The sequence below is a fragment of the Bos indicus genome, chromosome 5, assembly GCF_029378745.1.
Source record: "Bos indicus isolate NIAB-ARS_2022 breed Sahiwal x Tharparkar chromosome 5, NIAB-ARS_B.indTharparkar_mat_pri_1.0, whole genome shotgun sequence".
In the NCBI taxonomy this organism is placed as follows: Eukaryota; Metazoa; Chordata; class Mammalia; order Artiodactyla; family Bovidae; genus Bos; species Bos indicus.
The window spans coordinates 74,953,658-74,976,343 of record NC_091764.1 but is presented as its reverse complement, the minus strand read 5'-3'; the positions used below and the strand labels follow the sequence as shown (position 1 = coordinate 74,976,343).

Genomic DNA, 22,686 nt, shown 5'->3' with positions numbered 1-22,686 from the left:
TCACATGTTCTGCCTATTTTACAAGACTTTTTTTTTTTTGAGTTGCTGGTGGTCTTAGTTGTGGCACGCAAGCTGTTTGTTGCAGCCTGTGGGCTTCTCCCGAGTTGTGGTGCTTGGGCTCCTGAGCACACAGGCTCAGTAGTTGTGGCTCACAGGCTTGGTTGCCCCAAGGTATATGGGATCTTAGTTCCCCGACCAGAGATGGAACCCATGTCCCCTGCATTGGAAGGCAGATTCTTAACCAGTGGACTACCAAAGAAGTCTTTAAGACTATTGTTTCTTGCACAACCAGATGTGTGACAGAGCCTCCAATAAAAATAATGACTAGGTGACCACAACAAATACACAGTTCTACAAGGTCAATGATAGTAACAGTCTGACTCTAGATAATGGGAAGAAACTAGAGGGAATCATTACCTGAACCATAACAGGCCAGTAAGACAGGAGTTCCAGAGGCTTTTGGCTACTACTAACAGCCCAGTCCAGTAATAACACACTGAATGGCCTATCAATGATTCCTTGCCTGGTCTGGGAATGAGCATTCCTATCACCATGGGCTATATCAGTCACAGAATACCTATTAAACCTTGGTCAAAATTAAGACTGAAAGGGAAGGGACTGTAAAATAAGGAATATAGCCTCCCACCCAGTTCTACAAGAATCAAGTCATTAGCCACTTGATGACCTACATATACCATGAGAGGAATTCTGGATGAGAATTTGGACAAGGCACTTTTGTGCTCTAGGAAAACTGGTAGGACTGGCCTTCAGACAGATATTTACAAGAGAAAAATTCCTGAACCCAGTTTCTTGCATCTCCCCATACTTAAGAACTAAAACCATTAAGCTGTTGCTGCTAAGTCGCTTAATTCCTCCTAAAGAGCAACAACCTTCTACCAAGCCGTGGGCTTGATTGCATATGTCTCTTCATCAAAATCACAGATAAAACTGGCCTCCCTCCCCCACCCCTTCGTTACAGTCCCCAGAGCTGTCTGAAAGACTGTCTCCTAGATTACAGTCCTTTGTTGCTGTTCAGTCACCCAGTCTTGTCCGACTCTCTGCAATCCCATGGAGTGCAGCACACCAGGTTTCCCTGTCCTTCATGGTCTCCCTGAGTTTGCTCAAACTCATGTCCATTGAGTCGATGATGCCACCTAACCATCTGATCCTCTATCTCCCCCTTCTCCTCCTGCTCTCAATCCTTCCCAGCACCAGGGTCTTTTCCAATGAGTCAGCTCTTCCCATCAGGTGGCCAAAGTAGTGTAGCTTCAGCTTCAGTCCTTGCAATGAGTATTCAGGATTGATTTCCCATAGGATGGACTGGTTCGATCTCCTTGCTGTTCAGGGGACTCTCAAGAGTCTTCTCCAGCACCACAATTCAAAAGGCACTCAGCCTTCTTTATGGTCTAACTCTCATCCATACATGAAAAACCATAGTTTGACTGTATGGACCTTTGTCAGCAAAGTGATGTCTCTGTTTTTTAACACGCTGTGTACATTTGTCATAGCTTTTCTTCCAAGGAGCAAGCGTCTTTTAATTTCATGGCTGCAGTCACCGTCTGTGGTAACCTTGGAGCCCAAGAAAATAAAGTCTGTCACTGTTTCCATTGTTTCCCCATCTATTTACCATGAAGTGATGGGACCAGATGCCATGATCTTAGTTTTTTGAATGTTAAGTTTTAAGCCAGCTTTCAGTTCAGTTCAGTCACTCAGTCATGTCCAACTCTTTGTGACCCCATGAATCAGCATGCCAGGCCTCCCTGTCCATTGTCAACTCCCGGAGTTCACTCAAACTCACGTTCATCGAGTCAGTGATGCCACCTAGCCATCTCATCCTCTGTCGTCCCCTTCTCCTCCTACCCCCAATCCCTCCCAGCATCAGAGTCTTTTCCAATGAGTCAACTCTTCGAATGAGGTAGCCAAAGTACTGGAGTTTCAGCTTTAGCATCATTCCTTCCAAAGAACACCCAGGGCTGATCTCCTTTAGAATGGACTAGTTGGATCTCCTTGCAGTCCAAGGGACTCTCAAGAGTCTTCTCCAACACCACAGTTCAAAAGCATCAATTCTTTGGCACTCAGCCTTCTTCACAGTCCAACTCTCACATCCATACATGACCACTGGAAAAACCATAGCCTTGACTAGACAGACCTTTGTTGGCAAAGTAATGTCTCTGCTTTTCAATATGCTATCTAGGTTGGTCATAACTTTACTTCCAAGGAATAAGCGTCTTTTAATTTCATGGCTGCAGTCACCATCTGCAGTGATTTGAAGCCCAAAAAGATAAAGTCTAACACAGTTTCCATTGTTTCCCCATCTATTTCCCATGAAGTGATGGGACCAGATGCCATGATCTTCGTTTTCTGGATGTTGAGCTTTAAGCCAACTTTTTCATTCTCCTCTTTCACTTTCATCAAGAGGCTTTTTAGTTCCTCTTCACTGTCTGCCATAAGGGTGGTGTCATCTGCATATCTGAGGTTATTGATATTTCTCCCAGCTTTAGGTTGGCTCAATTAAAGTTCTCCATTTCTTCCTTAGATAGGCAATTAATTGTTAATTGATATCAAGCACATAAAACGGGCTTCATAAATTAATAAAAAGTTTGGAAAGAGCTCATGATTTGGAGTATAAATGGTGGGGGGGGAGAGGGGGGGCGGTGTGTGTGTTAATTCCACACTCCAGTTCTCAACTCTATGATCTTAATTAAGCAAACCCCCTCTGAGTGCCATTTGGCTAGTCAGCTACATTATATAGGAAACAGCCCCTGCTGCTGCTGCTAAGTCGCTTCAGTCGTGTCCAACTCTGCGCGACCCCATAGAGGGCAGCCCACCAGGCTCCGCGGTCCCTGGGATTCTCCAGGCAAGAACAATGGAGTGGGTTGTCATTTCCTTCTCCAATGCATGAAAGTGAAAAGTGAAAGTGAAGACGCTTAGTCGTGTCCGACTCTTAGCGACCCCATGGACTGCAGCCTACCAGGCTCCTCTGTCCATGGGATTTTCCAGGCAAGAGTACTAGAGTGGAGCCCCCCTCTTCTGATGGAAGATCAAGTCAGTCCTGTTTGTTACTTAGTGAAGGATAGACTGAATCATTGTAGCGAAAACTCCTTAGTTGCCTTACTGGTCCTGGTTTCACCAACTTGGTTTCCAGTTTCAAAGTACTGGGTAGCCAACTACTCCTTTCCCACATTAATGAAGTGTCACGGGGGCTTATCTCCCAAAGTCATCTGCTCCCGTGCCTGCCTTACAAGCATAAATATACAGTTTTAAAGAGCTCCGCGCCCTTGCCAGATTCGATCTTCAACCCTGCCACCACGCTCCCTGCGGGTGCGGGCGGGCGGCACAGCACGTGCGGTTCGCTTGCTGGCACCCTGGCGCCCAGCCCTGGCCAGCCCCGCCCGCCGTGTCGCGCCTCGCCACGTGACCCTGCCCCCTGCCATTGGCCGGGCGGGAGAGGCGGGGCCGCCGCGGAGGCGCGGGCCGGCCGATTGAGGCCTGACTCGGCTGCGGGCTGTCTCCGGAGCGGCTGGGAGGTTCGAGCTCTGTGCGCGCGGTGGGCCGGCGGGCGGGGAGGCGGGAGCTGCGGGCGTGGGCACAGCGCACGCGTGGGGAGCGGCTCCCGGATGCCGCGCGTCTGCAGGAGAGTGGCCTCGCGCGGCTCCGCGGCAGGTGTGCCGGGGCATCCCTGTCACGTGACCGAAGAGGCCAGGGCGCCGGGCGCGGGAGGGGGACAGGACCGTGCAGCCCAGTCCTCCTCCAGGCTGGAGCCGGGAGCGCGGGGGCGAGGCCAAAAGACGTGACTCTCAAGGGTCTGGCCTCGGGAGGCCCTAGGAGGGTGTTGGGCACCCCAGAAATTAGGGGAAATTGGGGAAGATACCCACCCTTTTATTACCATGGCAGTAAGGAGTCCGGCGCCCCTGGGAAGTAAGGTCGTGAGGAAGATGGAGGGGTTCGGGACTCCTGGAGGGAGCCCAGATCCGAGCTAGAAACGATGCAGTCTGGGCAGTTGAGGTCAGAGGTCTTTGGGTTCTGGCTGCGCCCTAAATCGCAGTGAGCGCTCGGGGAAGCCCTTGCCTCTCTCTAGGCCCCCAGTTCCTGGCTCCCGTCCCCCAGCCTCGAGGGGCCTAGCTTGGTCCGAGGCCTCACCCCTTTGGTCTGCCGTAGGATGGGCCTCTCCACCGCCGCCCCGCTGTGGGGCGCCCCGGGGCCGCTCCTGACCATCGCCCTGCACCTGGCTCTCTACCTGCGCCCTGCCCAGGCCTGGGCGCCCGTGCATCGGGACTACTGCGTCCTGGGCGCCGGGCCCGCGGGCTTGCAGATGGCCTACTTCCTGCAAAGGGCAGGCAGAGACTACATGGTATTCGAACGCGCCCCAGTGCCGGGCAGCTTCTTCACGCGCTACCCCCGGCACCGCAAGCTCATCAGCATCAACAAGCGGTACACCGGCAAGACCAATGCCGAGTTCAACCTGCGTCACGACTGGAACTCTCTGCTCAGCCACGACCCCCGGCTGCTCTTCAGACACTACTCGGACGCTTACTATCCCGACGCCAACGACATGGTGCGCTACCTGAGCGACTTTGCAGAGCGGCTGGGGCTTCACGTGCTGTATAACACAACCATTGCCCACGTCACTGTGAACAAGGATCGCGGGGCCTGGAATGGCCATTACTTCATCCTGACCGACCACCGGGGCCAGGCATACCAGTGTAGGTAAGGAACCTGGCTGCAGAGCTCACCTGCTGAAGCTGGGGCCTTTCTGGGAGGAAGAAAACCCATTGGTTGGCCCATAGGTGTGGGAGAAATGGGAGGAAAAGGGCATTTCAGCCCATCTTTGGTGGTGATTTAGTCGCTAAGTCATGTCCAACTCTTGGGAACCCATGGACTGTAGCCCACCAGGCTCCTCTGTCCATGGGATTCTCCAGGCAAGAATACTGTACTGGGTTGCCATTTCCTTCTCCAGGGGATATTCCGAACCCAGGGATCAAACCTGGGTCTTCTGCATTGCAGGCACATTCTTTATGGACTGAGCCAACTGGAAAGCCCCCTCCCCATCTTTGTTCCCACTGAAATCCAGTACACAGAGGTTCAGTTCATCCATCATTTCCCAAGTGTTTCCTAGAAATGTGTGTGCCCAAAGATATTTGAAAATTCTGACCATTTCTTTCCTCCAGGATTTTTCAGTCTTAAATATTTTCACATTCACTGAAGGGCTCCAACATTGGGTAAAATATTCAGCATTATCTGAGCTTATGCACCTACAAAACCCTTTTTGTAGCGCATCTCCTAGAACTTGCATTCCCCAAAATTCATTCTGAGAAATGCTGGCAAGTGTCCAGTAAGTGTTAGCTGGGCTCGGTAGGATTTCAGAACTGAATGAGAGCCAGGCACAACAGGCAGGGCTGCTAGCATTCAGCTTTAGCTTGCTTTGGCTTGGGAGAAAGCTTAATATTGTGTAGACAACTCCAACTCAGAGTTACACATTCTACTGTGTTTGTTTAATCCTCACAAGGACCCTATGAAGGAGGTTCACTGATCCCCATTTTATGAATGACAAACTGAGGCTCAGAGAAGCTAAGTAACTGGTATTCTGTCACACGGCTAATAAGTAGCAGCTGCCACTTGACTGCACTTGTCTTTCTGACTCTGAAGCCTGTGTTCTTAACGCCCCACCAGACTGACTCCCCCTTCCTGGTTGTCAGCCTAGCACCTGGCCCCAGGCAGGTGCTCCATCACAGTTCATCTTCTCAAGCCTTTTGCCTGAGGCCCAGCCTTATTCCTTGCTTGTTACAGCCTAGGGAGCGAGGTCAGTTTGGACCCTCGCATCTTAGGACTTAGAAGTGCTACAGTATAGGGGAGTCAGATGTAAGCCAGTGGACAGCTCAGAAAACAAGGGGGGATGGGGCCTGCCCAAGCCTTTTCTCCAGACCACCTGTTCCTGTCTTTGAAACTATCTTGTTATCCACTCTTTCCTCTGCAGGCCGCAGGGTCCAGCTCCTGGCTTGCCCACCACAAGATTATAATCCCCATCAGCAGAAAGAGCAGGACTCTGAAATTAGGCTGGGCTTTGGTCAGATTCTAGCTCTGCTATCTGAGGAGCTATGGAGTCCATGGGCTCACTTGGAGCCAGCAGTCTTCACCTGTAACACAGGCCAAATAACACCGACGCAGACCTGCTCTGAGCAGTGAGATGATTCAGAAAGTACTTAGTACAGGGACTCGTACAGAATCTCTGCTCAGCAGATTCTGCATCTATCAGGGAAGTAAGAAAGGGGAAAGCAGAGTGTCTGGTTTCATTTTCATGATGAAGGTGGTACTTGGTATGGCTATGGCTGCTGTGTTCAAAATTAAGTGAATTATTCAGTTTCTCATGGTGTCACCCTCTCTAGAGTCAGAAATTAAAACTGATTCTCACGTTTGGTATAATCCCAGAAAGGTGAAAACAAACTATACCCAAAGGATCATTCAGTGAGGGGGCTGAGGTAAAGTGTCAGATACACTGGGCCAGGTCAGGAAGTAGGTAAAGGAATGAATGACCTGCTTTCCTTTAGGACCTAGCAGTCTGGGTGGGGCCGGCGAGCCAGGCGGCAGGCCCAAAGAGGGATTTTTTTACTTAGTGGTCTCATAGCTGAGAGGATAAGCCATCCTCCCTCTGTCCCCCACCTGCAGCGTCCTTCTTGTGGCCACTGGCTTGTCGGTCCCCAACCAGGTGGACTTCCCTGGCTCCGAATATGTGGATGGGTATGAGTCCGTGTCTGTGGATCCCAAGGACTTCGAGGGTCAGAATGTGCTGATCCTAGGCCGGGGGAACTCGGCCTTTGAGACAGCAGAGAACATCTTCAGTGTCACCAACTTTATCCATATGCTGAGCCGCTCCCGGGTCCGGCTCTCCTGGGCCACCCACTACGTCGGAGACCTCAGGTATGCTGGGAGGTGTGTGTGCTGCCCTGCCCCACCCCTTCCCCCCCCACCCCGACTAAGCACCCCTGCCCCTGAGTCTCCTTCACCTAGCACAGACACTTCTCTGTCTCTCCTGACATTCACTTGGGCCCCCAGGGCCATCAACAATGGCCTGCTGGACACCTATCAGCTTAAGTCCCTGGACGGGTTGCTCGAGTCCGACCTGACAGACTTGGCCATCGTGAAAGACCACAAGGGCAAGTTTCACATCACTCTGAAGCTCTTCATGGAGGAGTTCTTCAACCAGAGTTCCGACGCCATCCCCCTCCCCCAGGACAACAATGACAACTTTGCCATGCGCGTGGCCTATGACCGGGTCATCCGCTGCCTGGGCTGGAAGTTTGACTTCTCCATTTTCAGCAAGTGAGTCCAGATGGAGGGGAGGAACTAGATCTCTCAGCAAAGCCCTCTGGTTCAGGCCCCGGGTGGACAAGGAGACACCGAAGGGCCTGAACGGATCTTCCTGTCAGGTCACACGGGGACCCAGAGCCCAGGCTCCAGTCAGGCTTGAGTCCTGGCTGTGTCCCTGCCCCACCACATCTTGACCCTGAAGGTCAGTTATTCTGTCTGTTCAATGGACATGATCATACCTGCCTTCTAGGGTTGGGGTGTGGTTTAAATTAGCTCAGTGCCAGGCCTGTAAAAAGTGTTTCATACACAGCAGTGATTTTAATTCACAACCCTCTCCACTCACAGGTCACTCCGACTCTCTTCAGGGAGTGAACTCAGCGAGAAATACCCCCTGGTCAGAGCCAGCTATGAATCCAAAGGGAGCCGGGGCCTCTTCATCCTGGGGACTGCCAGCCACTCAGTGGATTACCGGAAATCTGCTGGGGGTTTCATCCATGGATTCCGATACACAGGTGAGCCTGGCAGAGAGGGCCGCTGTCCCCAGAAAGAACCATCCCTAGGGTCTGCAAACACATGCCTTATTCCCTTAGAGCACTCTTAAAGGGATTGCTTATCAGCAGTGATTGTCATAAATTCCCATCTGGGGCAGACAGCAGTGGGTTTTCATGGTCTGAGGATATGTCTAGAGCAGGGGTTCCCAACCCCTGAGCTATGGCCCAGTACCATTCTGTGGCCTATTAGGAACCAGGCCGCACAGCAGGAGGTGAGCGAGCAAAACTTCATGTATATTTATAGGAGCTCTCCATCACTCACAGTGCTGCCTGAGCTCCTCCTTCTGTGGGATCAGTGGCGGCATTAGATTCTCATAGGAGTGCAAACCCTACTGTGAACTGTGAGTGCGAGGGATCTAGGTTGTGTGCTCCTTATAAGAATCGTCCCCAAACCATCCCCTTCCCCCCTCCAGTCTGTAGAAAAGTTGTCTTCCATGAAACCAGTCCCTGGTGCCAAAAAGGTTGGGGCCCGCTGGTCTAGAGAAGTCCCAGATAAGGTGTAACCTGGGGGTGCATGCTCCATGCGTCAGCCCTGTGTGGGTGACGTACCTACACTGGCAGTAATGCTGAGCCTGGGGACAGCTCACCTCGGGGAACGGCTGGGTGGTCTCAGACTGTGAGGCTCCCTAAGCCTGTCGGCCCTCCCCTGACATCAGAGAGGTAAATGAGGTGAACTCTCTTCCCCGTGGGGCCATAGTAAGGACTAAATAAGGTAATTCCTGGAGGCAGTGCACCTGAAAAGCGTTATGTACACATAAACTCTTTGGGTACCAACAAATTTCATTAAAAATGGCACTTAGATTATCTCAGCTCTTTTTTTAAAACTCTCGGTACCAACGGTGCCAGTTTTCTACACTCTGGGTAGCCCATTGGATGGGTGCTTTATTGCATGACTAGTGTTACACAGGCCAGTTAATTTGACCATAAAAACACCATAAGGGTCCTTCTTCCTGATGTTTCTGCATCTAATTTGATGCCTCACTTGCCTTGATGCTAGTTTCTGCATTTCACTCTCCTTCCAGTTTGGCATGGAAAGATAATCATGTTTTGCTGTTGATTTCCAGATGATATATTTTATACCCCATGTGTGCTGTCAGGGAAGAAAACCAAGGAGAGAGTGTTCGCTGTCTGTTTACCAAAATATTTGCAGACTGCACACACACAGACACACTCACACGGAATAGGAAGAGTCTCCCTCTCCAGCTGTGTCCCCAGCAGGAAACCCTCCTCACATTCCTATACACGCCACCCTCCCTGTACCCGCTGTCCTGGCAGGTCCTGCCCCTTCTCTCTTGCCTCCCCCGTCCCTTGATCTTTCTCCAGATCACTTTCTTCTTTTTTTTTTTTTTTGACCGTGCTGGGTCTTCGTTGCTGCGTGGGCTTTTCTCTAGGTGCAGCAAGCACGGACTACTCCTCTAGTTGCCGTGTGTGTCTTCTCATTGTGGTGGCTTGTCTTGTTGCAGAGCACGGACTCTAGGGTGCCTGGGCTTTAGTAGTTGTGGCTCCTGGGCTCTAGAGCACAGGCTCAATAGTTATGGCACATGTGATTAGTTGTTCCGAGGCATGTGGGATCTTCCCAGACCAGGGATCAAACCCACGCCTCCTACATTGGCAGGTGGATGCTTTACCACTGACCCATCTGGGAAACCCCACCTATCTCACATTCTCAATCCTTCCAACAGCCCCATAAGACAGATCTTGTTATTTCAGTTCCCTTTTTCATAGAAGGAAATGGGGGCACAGAGAACGTAAGTCACTTATCCAAAGTCGCCCAGCCAACAGAAAGCAGCGGTGGCATCTGAATCCACACCTGTCTGACTCAAAGGCTCCCAGCTCACCACTGAGTTTCAGGCAAATGCGAAACAGTTCTGGGTGGACAGGCCACTGAGACCTGTGGTCACTATTCCTGGCTGAGGACCCGCCTAGGGGGAGGGGCAGTGCAGCTGTACACGGTATATCCTGCCCGACCTTGCTCATCATTCAGCTGAGAAACAGGTCCCAAGGGAGGCAAGTAGAAAACAGCAAAGCAGAGGAAAGCCACAGAAGACGAGAGATGGTAGCTGCGGAAGGTAGGGCCTGCTGGGAGCCCTGCCCCTCCCTTCCCCCGTCACTCCATCCCAGCCTCGCTTGCCTGACTCAGGGCCTCTTTGTCTCTCCTGACTGGTCTTCCTGCCACTGGTCTCTCTGGCTTCCCATCCAGCCACTCTGATACCCACCAAAACACTGTTGTTTGAACAACATGTCCGAACAAAAAACAGGGGCTCCCCAGCCGGTTCCTCGGTATGGTGTCCAGAGCTTCATACAGGAGAGCACCAGCTCGGCTGCCCAGCCTGCCCTTGCCTCCTTTTCAGAATGCGCCCATTTCTCTCAAGGTTTTATGTCTTTGCACCTGTGCTCCTTTTGTCTGGCCACCTGCCCCACTCCCCTAGCCATGTAATTCCTCAGCCTTTCACAAAACTCAGCCTAACCTTGTTTCCTCCAGAGAACCAGGTTTCTGTCTGTCTGTCTCATGAGCCTGAACATCCTTTCCTGGGACCGTTGGCAGACTGAGTCTCTTGTCACGTGAATTGTCTGTGTCTTTGCCATTATTAGACTTGGGTGTTGTGCTGATTCGAGGAGGCAGGCAGCTGTGTGGGGTGGCTCAGTGTCACAGCTGTGTAAGGGCAGCCCCAGGTCCACAGAAAATGTTCCCTGTTGTTGGAGATAACTGTTTCTTCTCTATCCTTCCAGAAATATACAAAGTATCTCAAAGTAGAACTGAGATTGGGTTTTGGCTGTGAAGGAGAGGGAGCCATCAGAGGTTCTCCATCTGGGAGTCTCTGACAGACATGGGGGCTATGGGGAGACGAGAGGTTGCAGAGAAAGGCTCTGGGTCTGGTGTGGACGTGTCTCATGTGCAGTGGCAGGACTTTTACATGCAGGTGGCCTAAAGCAGAAACAGGCAGTCTCAGGCCTGGGGACCAAATCTAGCCACACCCATTCATTTCACGGTCCTCTCTGGTTGCTGTCCCACCAGAGGAGAACTGAGTCACCCGACAGACACCGTTAAGCCAGAAACACTTCCCCTCCAGCCCTTCTCAGAAAACCTGTACAACCCTCCTCTAAAGCTCTGAACACACATCTTCTCAGAGCCATGCACACGAGTGTGTCCCGAATCAGAGCTGATGGGGACTCTGCGTCCTCCCAGAGGTGAAAGGTAACATTTTAAAGGCAGCTTGCCATTCTCCCTCTGGCCGTTTCAGTGCGTGCCGTCCACCGGCTGCTGGAGCAGCGCCACCACGGCGTGGCCTGGCCCTCCACCGAGCACCCCATCACACACCTGGCCAGTGCCATCATCCGGCGCATCAACGAGGCCTCTGGGCTCTACCAGATGTTCAGTGTTCTGGCCGACGTGGTCCTGCTGAAGGAGTGAGTCGTCCTCCCCGTCTCCTGCCCCCATCCCCACCAGCTTACCCCCCTACTCTGTCTTGCTCTTCTTTTCCTGTTGCATGTGTGGAACAGCCCAGTGGTTCCTTCCTAAGATGGAGAAGGCTGGGGACTGGGGTGGCAGAGAGGGAGGGGACTGGGCTCTTCTGGGGAAAATCAACATCATGAGCTCTGCTGACAGACGGATTGACAGACATGGGTATGACGACAGCTTTGCCACTTTCTACCAGTGTGATCTGGGACAGGTTATCCTCTCTGAGCCTTTCTTTCATCTGCAAAATAGAGCTAATAACGTTGACCTTGCAGGGCTGTAGGAAGGAGTAAAGATAACTGGTGGAAAGCATCTGGCACTAAACACATAAGCAGTGGCCTGCAGCGATGACAGATGACCACCTGTGGGGATTTAAGAGCTCCCTGGGCCAGCCAGCTCCTTATCAAAGAAGTGATAAGCAACAGATCACAGAGGTCACTCCCTTAGAAGGAAACCTTCAGGAGCAGGGAAGGGAGCAGAGCTGGGGGTGGGGGCGGGGGAATGTGTGGTCTGAAAGGACAGGTGGCAGGTGAGAAGCCACAGAAGGAACAGCCTGGTCCAGAGCCAGTGGGTGCAGCAGCACACCAGGTTGAGGGACATGCAGGAAACTCAGAGGTGCTTAGAGCAGAACCTCCCTCATCACGCTTGACTCCTGTCTCTCTCACACCCATTCACCACTCACACCATTCTTAGATCCTGTCCACTCTACCTTCAAACTGTGTTTAGAACCTGCCTGCCTCTCAGTAGCCCCACCACTGCCACCTTGGTCTGGACACCAAAAGCATCCCCCTCCTGCACTGATACAGCAGCCTCTCGCCTTGGCCCCCATGGTCTGCTCTCAACACGGTGGCCGGAATGATTCTTTTAAAACTTGAGTCACTTGGAATTCACCCTTTTCAGTACCCTCTGAAGGCCCTCAACCCCACTTCCTGGGCCAGGAGACTTTCCCATCGTGGCACACATGGCCCTCCTTGACCTGCCCCTGCTGACCTCTCCTGCCCCTCACTGTCGGCTCCACTGGGGCCCCACCAGCCTCCTTCCTGTCTCTGGAGCACTCAGAGGCCTTCACTCCCTCGTAGGGCTTCTCTGTCACTGGTCTCAGCCTGTCTCACCCTTTCCCTGGACACCCATTCAGGTTCCTCCCGGCTTTCTGACACCTGTAAGTCTAGGCTCTAGTAGTATTCAGGTGAGATGCTCGGATCTCATCAGTCTGTATGCTGTTTGATGGCCGCTTCTAGGAAGGAGAGGTGGTGCGTGCACAGCACACACGCTCCTGTCACCTCTGCTGAAGCACCCAGGGTCTCACCCCAGTTGTGTGCCCCTGTCCCCAGGAATGCCACCACCTTTGAGTATCTGGAGGAGTTCCCCATGCAGATGCTGGCACAGCTGGAGACAATCACAGGAAAGAGGGCGAGGCACGGCCTCTTCGTCATCAACATGGAGTATGGCCGGAACTACTCTGGGCCCGACAAGGACGTCTTCTTTTCTGACCGCTCTGTGGGGCACATGGAAGACGCCTGGCTGTCCAACTTCCTCCATCCTGTCATCTACTACTACAGGCACCTCCCCACCGGTGAGCCGGGGCCCCCCTCAGACCCCAACACCATTGCGCCTTCATGCGGTACCCTCAGCTGATGAAAGGGGGAACACCAGGGGCCCTGCCCAGAGTCTCAGTGGAGCAAGCGGTCTATGAATGATCAATGCCGTCCCCAGATTCTGACCCACAGCAGGCCACACATGGAGTGCCGTGATTGCCTCCAGTAGTAAGAGGGACAGTGTTGTCACTGTGTCCAGAGAAGGCTGACCTTGGAGTGAGACGGGGGATGGAAGGTGGTCTGGAGACTGACTCTAGGGGGAACAGCAAAGGGACAGGAGCAGATTAGCACAGGAAGGAGCAGGAGAGCTGGGCAGTGTTCCCAGGGTCGTCCTTCCCTCGCTGTGTGACCTTGCACCATTACTTGACCCCTCTGAGCCTCAGCTTGCTCGTGTGTGAAATGGGGTGGCAGTGATACCCTCCATGTAAGAGGAGAATGGATGAGATAACACAGAATGCCAGCATGGTGCCCTGTACAGAGTAGTTATGGACAGATGGCCTACCTGGGGAACACAAATCCTGCCTCCCAACTTGAAGGGATATCACCTGGAAGAGGATGATCTAAAATTAGGGGTTGTACCAGAGGGCAGAGGAAGTGTCAGCGGGTAAAAGTGACAGGAACCCAGGTTCACACTCATAAGCAGCAGCTCATCCTGAAAGCTGCCGAGGCTGGGACAGGCCCCTCACAGTTTCCTGGTACAGGAATGGTCATGGCTTGGTGCCCTGTGATGGGGACACACAGAGGGGCACCCCACCAGATAGGAAACTGGACTAGAGGGGCCCTAAGACCCCTTGGAGACAGGACCCAGAGCCTACTCACAGAAAGACCAGTTTCAAAGCAGCCGCAACAGATCTCAGTCCGTGGAAGTCTTAGAAGCAAACCAAGTTCAAGTGACTGGTCTTAGTTCCTCCCCCTGACACCACAGGAGTGAGTCTGGCCTAGTCCCTCTCCTTCACATCAGCCTTTCAGACATTTGGAAGGACAGCTGAACCAGCTGACCAGAGGGGTGTCAGGAAGGTCAAGCAGAAGAGGATGGGGGGGCGGCACCGGGCTGCAGCTCTGGGAAGCCATGCACTCGCTCTGAAGTGGTGCCCTCTCCTCCCCACAGAGCAGGAGGTGAGGTTCCGCCCGGCAGGCTGGCCGCTTCCGAGGCCCTCAGCCCTCCACCACGTCGTGGAAGATTTCCTGACGGACTGGACGGCCCCGGTGGGACACATCCTGCCCCTGAGGCGCTTCCTGGAGAACTGTTTGGATACCGACCTGCGAAGCTTCTATGCAGGTAAGTTAGGTTCCCAGGAGGACAGAGAGACTGAGCTGGAAGGTGAAGAAGACCAGGTAGATCAGCGCCCTGTGGAACTTTAGGACACACGTCTGGAAACCCGCACCTGAGACGTCTGTCTCCTATGACCCCTCCCAGTACAGCACACCTGCAGACACTAGCGCTTCCCAGGTAGCACTAGTGGTAAAGAGCCCACCTGCCTACGCAGGAGACATAAGAGACGCAGGTTCGGTCCCTGGGTCTGGAAGAGCTCCTGGAGGAGGAAATGGCAACCCACTCCCATATTCTTGCCTGGAAAACTCCATGGACAGAAGAGCCTGGCGGGTTGTAATCCATGGGGTCACAAAGAATTGGACAGGGCTGAAGCAACTTAGCATGCGTGCATGCAGACACTGAGTAAAACGTCTTCTTTAAAGAACTTACAGGAAAATAAGGGAACCCCCCAGAAGCCAGACACTAAGAAAAGCATGCACACACACCGGAGGTGGTGATGTCTGCTGGTCATCAGGGGTCTAGAGCCTGCGTAACTGACCAGCACTTGGGGATGGCAAGGCGAGGCTGGAGCAGGGTAGGAGGTCCGTATGTGTGTACTTAGTTGCTCACTTGTGTCTGATTCTTCTACGACCCATGAACTATAGCCCGCCAGGCTCCTCTGTCCATGGGATTTTCCAGGCAGGAATACTGGAGTGAGCTGCCATTTCCTTCTCCAGGGGATCTTCCCAACCCAGGTATCAAACCCGCGTCTCCTGTGTCTCCTGCATTGGCAGGCAGGTTCTTTACCACTAATACCACCTGGGAAGCCCTAAGAGGTCGGTACAGAAAACCTCAAATAAAGCCAGGGTCTCAGTGGGTAAGCTAGGAGCCAGAAAGCACTCCCAGGAGAGACAGGAGATGCAGGATTTTTCGCTCTGTGTAGAGTGCAGGGGGAAAAACCTCCTTTGAGAATTTCCATCCACTAAGCCTCATTCATATGAGTTTGGGGCCAAAGTTCACACTGTCATCTTGATGCAGAAATCACAGGCATCATTGCAAGTCTTCTGTGAGGAAATAGACTTTAAAGCCAGACCTCAAAGAATTCCCACAGATAAAGTTCTCTGGAAGATGAACTCCCAAGCAGAAATCACTAACACGTAAGAACTCAAATGACCGTGCGGGAGTGTCAACAGAAACAACACTGTTGGATCAAACCTACAGGGACTGTATGAATTGGAGTGGTCAGAGAGAAGATGTAAAGTATGTATAGATTCTGTGAATAAGTAAAAAAGGGGTTACTAAAAACAGAATGGAAGGATATTGAATGGGCAATTTTGAGAAAGGTCCAAGTAGAACCTCTGGAAATAAAAGTATCAACTTGTAATTAGAACTCAGTGTCAGGGTTAGTAGCACATTAGACATAGATGAAGGGAAAATTGGTGAATTGGAAGACAGCTCTGATAGCCGAACCCAAAGAGGGACTTGGGAAGAGAAGTCTCATGATTCAGAGGCAGAACTGACTGAAACAAGCCAGAATTTTTTTAACTTTAAAAAGTTAATTTTTTACTTTTTAACTCTCCGAATTACTAGGATAGCCATTTCTTTTTTCTGTTCAGCAAATATCTGTTGAAACAGTGGCTGCATATCAGGCACTATTCGTATCAGACCAGGTTAGAGATAGTCAGTCCTTGGCCTACAGGTCAGAGAGCAAGAATCCTTCAGCTCACCTTGAAATAAAAAATGTATGTACCAAGGGAGATGGCTGAAAACAGTACTTGAAGTCAACAGTCTAAATGTATGTAGACGCTCCAGCAGGGGTACTTCAGAGAGCAGAGCTAAAACAGCTTTGAAGTACCAGTATCCTGCAGACATCAGCTCTGACTGTATGCTTCCATAGGAAATTGTGCATTGAAGGTGCAAAATGCCTACCTATTTCCTGAGGTTTCAGGAGCATAGAGATGCTGGAACCTTTTAGGGGGTGTATTCCAGCCCTGAGTCATGGCTCCCACCAGTCCATCACCACAGGCCCTTTGAGCCTCCTGGCTCCTACCTCCTAGATATACTCAACAGTACAAGCCACCAAGTATCACTGCCTTGAACATGCAAGACTCCTCCCCCAAAGGGCTAGCTGGCAGAGGTGGGCTTCCCCTCCCTCCCTTTAGCAGATGTGCAGCTGCTAGTTCTGGCCCCAGATCTGCTGGGCTTCTCTGCCCCTTGGCCCTGCAGAAGGGGTGACGTATGTCATAGTAGGGGGTGCTTGCCAAAAGGCTGCCTCACTGCAACCCCTCCCTCCTCTCCCACATCTGCTGTCTTCCCTACTCAGAGAGGGTGGTTGTGGCCCATTCTGCCAAGGGCCCTCTGTACTGGAAGTCAGAGATAAGGTGAGAAATATTTTCCTGTAGCACTCCCAGCCTGATCACTCATGTGAGCCTTATAGCACCCTTTATAATGTGCCTGTTTACTGAGACAGGAGGTCAGGATGGTTCTCTGACACGCCATCTTCCCATCCTGTCTCTAAAGCCCTCAGAAGCCTGAGCCCACATCTGCTTAATCCTTTGCTTTTTTTTTAATTAAAAAAATTTTTTTTATTTTATTTTTGGCTGCACTGGGTCTTCTTTGCTGTGCGTGGGCTTCTCATTGTGGGAGCTTCGCCTGTCACAGAGCACACGCTCTAGGCACTCGGGTTTCAGTAGATCCCAGCCCCCCAGGGTGGCTCCCGGAAGAGAAGGCCGAGGAGCTGCTCCTGAGTGGGTGAGATCCCCCCGCCCCTGCCAGTGGCGCCACCCACAGCAGCATGCAGGCCCCCATCTCTGGGAGCTGGGCCATCTCTTTGGTTTGCTTTCCTTTGGAACTTTTTTTTCCCCATAATGTCAAGGCGGTTCCTAGTCTTACAACTTCAGGGAGGGATGGGGTCCACGGCTACCCAGGTCAGACATGAGATACCCAGAACAGTCGGCCCCTGGGCTCAGAGGCTGGAGGGAAGCAGTGAGGCCACGAGGGCATCAGCAGCCCCTCCCCTTGCCCCTGTCTCCACAGCTCTCAGCCCATCTCCTTTTACTTCTGTGCAGAGTCCTGTTTCCTGTTCGCCCTAACACACCAGAAGCTCCCGCCCTTTTGCCAGCAGGGCTACCTGAGAACGCAGGGGCTCGTGGGAACTGAGAGCCTCCGTCAGCACGGCGTGGAGAGCGGGCTCCTGTGGGACTCTGCCACCATGGGCCAGCACCAGGGGGCCAGCGACCAGCGGCCTGGCGACCACGGGCCAGGAGGGCACCCTCTGGCTCCAGGGCCTCCGGTCTCACCTTTCAACAGCAACAAGGAGGAGCTCTGATGGGCGGCTGCTCCCACTAGGCTCACAGTCAGCCTTCCTCTTCCCCGCAGTTTCGTGCTCCCACGTGATTGCCAAAGACCCCCCTCAGATCATCGCGGTGACCGCACCAAAGCCACACAGAGGACACAGATGGGCTGAGGGCGGCCACACGGTGGTCTCCCCTCCTGTTTGGTTCAGGGATTTCTGGGAAGAGGGGTCCAGGGACAGCATCATCTGCCAAATGGAAGGGAGCCGCCTTCCACGCCAGACTTGTCTGCAAGCCAGATATCACGAACACCAGGCTGGCCTCAGCTCTGTCCCCGTCAAGTGCCCAGTGTTCCTCTTCTGAGGCCCCTGGATTCCACCCACCCGTGCAGCGTTTCACAAGTGCAATCCACCCTCATCTTCATATGGGTTGTAGCAGGCACTTTAAGACAAAGGCTCTAAGGTCCTCCACCAAGTAGGGCAGGTGGGGCCATTACCCCCTGATGAAAACACCAGCTGAGAAAGGTCAGGTGATCTCCGGGGTCCCAGCCAGGAGTCTGGGAAGCCCTAAGGCCGGCCCTCCTTCACCATACTGCCTCTCCGCCCCCATCTCTGCTTTCAAAATCCCAATGAGGGCAGAGAGAGGACAGCTCCCTGCAGGCTGTATTATTTAGGCGGGTCTCTGCCAAGCTGCTCTCTCCCCAGGACCACCCTCCCTGACTTGCCTTCCCCCTCTGTTCTCTCTCTCATCCCACTCCCCTGCCCTTTGGCATTCCAAACAGCGCCTCCTCGCCTCTGCCCTGCCAGATCAGGTTTTGTGAAATGGTCGCCACGCTGGCTATCAGTGGGGATTCTCTTGGAGGTGATTCACCCCACTGTTCCATACAGAACCCAGCTTAGCATGGGCAAGAAATCATTTATAAATGAGTTTGTAAGATAACTATGATGAATGTAGTTTCTGGTTCCCTGAGCTATTCTGGCTTTTTTATTGTCCCTCCTCACCAGGAACCTGTCCCTTCTTACCCTCTCATCAGGTATTTGAGTCCCATTGATGAGTAAGCCATGGGAAAGCATTTGTACAGAAAATAATCATGGTGGTTTCCTCAAAAGCCCGGGATCACAGGTGATAGCTTTCTCACTGGTTCTTACCAGTAAGTCCTTCATGTGTCCACTTAGAATGGTAGGGACACAAGCTTTCCGGATCCGCTGCCCTTTACTTGGAACAGCTTCTTCATGACGGCCAGGTCCAAAATCCCTTACCCCTGGCACTGCTGTCTGTGCTCCAGGTATTTGCAGTCACAACAGTGAGACTCCAAAAGCCTGAGCCTGTCAGGGAGGATGTGTTTACCCCATGGCAAGACTTGGCATAGTTTGCAGAGAGCTGAAACTTCTCAGTGAAGGGTCTCTCCCTAATCCCAGGCTGTGGAATTTGCTGTATTTCACACTGTTTACAGGTAACCAAAATTGGGTCCCATTAGTCCACCCTTCCTTTTCCTAAACTTTTTTTAAAAAATAAATCTTTTGGGATTTCCCTAGTGGTCCAGTGGTTAAGACTAGTATGAAAATAAATTATTTAATTAGGACTGTACCCATATTTGGAGAAGGCAATGGCACCCCACTCCAGTACTCTTGCCTGGCAAATCCCATGGACGGAGGAGCCTGGTAGGCTGCAGTCGATGGGGTCGCTAAGAGTTGGCCACGACTGAGCAACTTTACTTTTACTTTTCACTTTCCTGCATTGGAGAAGGAAATGGCAACCCACTCCAGTGTTCTTGCCTGGAAAATCCCAGGGACAGGGGAGCCTGGTGGGCTGCCGTCTATGGGGTCACACAAGAGTTGGACATGACTGAAGCAACTTAGCAGCCGTACCCATATTATCAAATCCTGTTACACACATCTCACCTACCCAGTTACTAAAGGCTGGCTGAGCCCCTGGTTCAAGGTGCTGTAACGAATAGTTGACTGACACCTAAGTACGTGACATCTGTTGCTCTTCCCGTCATGTGCCAAGTTCTTAATTCCATCAAAATATCACCAGCCTTATTTGTGTTTAATAAGACGTGGTTCAGCTCTTACTCAGCCAATGAGACACACATTCCCTGGTATTTTTCCTGTAAATTAATAGTTGGCTTCAGAGAACTACTTTTTCCTGTGAAGATCACTGCTGCATTGGCTGGAGTCCTGTCTACATCTTGCTTGCTTCTAGCAACCTACCCTCCCCGGCCCCCGGGACCTGTTTTGTAAATCCTGGCCCCTGAGCGCCCACTGCCTTAGGCATGGCATCTTTGCTGTCTGCTATCTTCCTATTGTGTTGTATGGACTCATGTGTCCTTCATTGCCTCAGTTTCTTTCCTTGTCACGTTTAGACAGCCCTCTAGCAGATCTTGTTGTTTCCAGCCAGATCAAGCCCCTCTCCTAGCTAAGGCCTGACTTCATCCATTCATTCTTTTTGAAAATATTATAAAGTTACACATGCAAAACAGACAAATCAATGAAACAATAGGCCAGAAGCAGAGCCTGTTCTAAGATGGAGATGTTTTTTAAAGGGAATCACAAATCAGTGGAAAAGATTGTACAGGATTGTGCAATAAATGATGTTGGACTGGAACTTTCCTGGTGGTCTGGTGGTTAAGACTAAGTTCCCAATGCAGGGGGTACAGGTTAAATCCCTGCTCAGGGAACTAAGATCCCGCATGCCCTGGGCATGGCCAAAATTAAATAAGTAAATAAAAATGATGTTGGACCAATGGGTTACTAACTTGGGGAAGAAAATCAATCTCATTTAGACCCCTATTTCATATTATACTTCAACATTAATTTCAGATTAATTTTTCAAAGCCATATAGAAACTAGAGGTGAAGAGGAGGTACTATAATAAAAGAAAGAACCTTCCAAGTTTAGAAGCAACAGAGTAATTCCCCAGGGGAAAAGGTTTACCATTTCTAGGTACAACCATCCTGCTAATATACCTATTTTAAAGAAAATGATAAATATTAAAAGGCAAAAAGCATGGGCAAAAATAATTATGGCAGAAAACAACATATATAAAATAAATAATAAGCAAATTATCTTTTACATTAAGAACAGAATGAAATGAGAAAAATGGAGAATAGTTACATAAACTATGGTACATTCAGCCCATGAATATTGAACAGCCCTCAAAAACTCTAAAAAGTGGTAAAAGACTACATAATATTGATACAAGTACATGTGTGACAAAGTTAAGTGAAAAGAATCAGGATACGAAAGTGTAGTTCCAACTGCTTGTAACGATATAAAAATAGAAAACCATATACAAGGGAAACTGAGGAGGTTTTAGGTTTGCAGAGATTTTTTTTTCCTTTTTCCTCTTTTGCCCAAATTTGGGTTTATACTCCATGGTGAAATAAACTCATTTATTTTAAAAAACCATCTCTGTTTTTGGACTGTAGAGTTGCTGGGGGCAGGAGGGGCTGGGAGCCCTTGGCAGGGCATGGGCTCTGCCCCCCGGTCCAGGTGGTGCCACTGGTGCCATCTGCTGGCCTCAGTTGAGAAGACACTGCATCAGGTGTCGGGGGAGAAAATGTGCTCGGTCTAGAGAAGGGGACTTTAAGTGACGTGTGCTCCTCTCCTAGACTCTTTGGACTGATAGACCCAGCTGGACACCACCAGCCTCTGGAAGAATCTTCCCTCCCAAATGACAAGAAAATGAATGTAATCTCAAGGTTAATATGAGCCCCAAATTCCTTTTGCATGATAAAAGTGGGGTGTCCCTAAAGCCTTCCTGGAAATCAACTCACCAAGAAATGAATTTGTCTGCTAAGCTCAGCATAACACCTAATCATTCACTGAGTATTTACTATATGCCCAGAACTGGTGTGGTGATTTTAAAGGTATGTCCACAAATTATTAGATACTTATCCCCCAGAGAGGTGGAGCCTCACCCCCTCCTGTTGGGTGTGGGTGGACTTAGTGATTCATTTCTAGCAAATAAAATACAGCAGAAGTGACAAGATGTCATTTTCAAGATTAGGGTATAAAAAAGACTATGGCCTTCATCTACCAAAAACTGTGCTTTCTGTCTCTCTCTAGGAGTCCCTCGCTCTGAGAGAGGCCACCTGTCATACTGAATGTGAAGGGACATCCAATGTGGAGCAGCCCATGTGGCAAGGAACCAAGCTCTGCCCACAGCCATATGAGTGAGCCTGGAAGCACACTGTATCCCAGTCCTACCTTTGGATGACTGCAGCTCTGGCCAGCAACTCACACACAGCCTCATGAGAGACCCTGAGCCAGAACCACCCAGCCAGAATCAGGCAGCTGCTTCCTGTTTGCTGATCCACAGAAACTTCAAGATAATGTTTGTTTTGAGATGCTGAATTTGGGGGGTTATTTGTTATACAGCAATAGACAAGTAACACATGCATGAAATAGCTTGCTATATTAATTATCACCACAACCCTAAGAGGTACTAGATATCACTCTTCCCATTTTACAGATGAGGAACCTGAGGCAGAAACCCATTACATAGCAAGTCAGTGATGTGGTGTTTCAAAAATCCACCTCCTCTGAGCCATCCTCTAAATATTAAACCATTAAAGCAACCATCTCCTTATTACTGTCCCTATGAGATTCCTTCATATGGACACTGGGTTATAAGAAGTCAAGAGACCAAACAGTTACCAAACCTAGGAAAGTGTGCCCATAGGACGAAGAGAAGTGTCGAAATGTTGATTCTACAAAAGTATCCTCAAGTAGAGTATGAATCCACTCCACCAAACCAGACATCTTGCGATGCAAGTAGGGTGGGATGACTCAAGAGAAGAGGACGGCTCTGGAGTCCAGAGCATCAGCCCTGATGAGGCTTCAGCCTCAGGATCCTCGGTTCTCTCATCAGTTACAACATCAGCCCCAAAAGCCATGTTGGATTCTTCCCTAGAAAAGCAACCAAAGTCTGCATCATTTCCCTACAGATGCTTATATTTTTTAAATATGGTAAAAATGCTGACTGGGGAAAGCTTTTTGTCAGGCTGTGGGCTTTAAAAAAAGCGTTGACTTCAGTCTGGCATCCCAGACGGAACGTAAATCTGCTACAAAGTAAGTCGATGGGCAGATATATGAGATGCTTTAGCCCAAGTATTTAATCCAAGGACATCACACGACTGATCCATCAACCCCAAAATAAAAAATGGCATGCAACAGATGTATTTAAGCAGGGAAGAAAGGACCAACAGACTGTCTCACTCCTACATCTA

General features: G+C 50.8%; 1 protein-coding gene across 3 annotated transcripts; it reads left to right on the top strand.

The window, feature by feature from the left end:
- The first annotated feature begins 3,451 nt into the window (after positions 1 to 3,451).
- On the top strand, positions 3,452 to 22,046 carry FOXRED2 (FAD dependent oxidoreductase domain containing 2). 3 transcript variants are annotated; one of them, XM_070789762.1, is made up of 9 exons: positions 3,452 to 3,527; positions 4,159 to 4,707; positions 6,664 to 6,915; positions 7,051 to 7,317; positions 7,651 to 7,817; positions 11,099 to 11,264; positions 12,645 to 12,886; positions 14,017 to 14,187; positions 21,524 to 22,046. In XM_070789762.1, exons 2-9 carry the CDS (start codon positions 4,160 to 4,162, stop codon positions 21,559 to 21,561), a joined length of 1,851 nt encoding a protein of 616 aa, XP_070645863.1. In that variant the 5' UTR covers positions 3,452 to 3,527; position 4,159; the 3' UTR covers positions 21,562 to 22,046. The 3 variants fall into 3 exon arrangements, with proteins under 3 accessions (XP_070645863.1, XP_070645861.1, XP_070645862.1); XM_070789760.1 differs by lacking the exon at positions 21,524 to 22,046 and adding an exon at positions 17,229 to 20,060; XM_070789761.1 differs by lacking the exons at positions 3,452 to 3,527; positions 21,524 to 22,046 and adding exons at positions 3,574 to 3,663; positions 17,229 to 20,060.
- Positions 22,047 to 22,686: the final 640 nt, after the last annotated feature.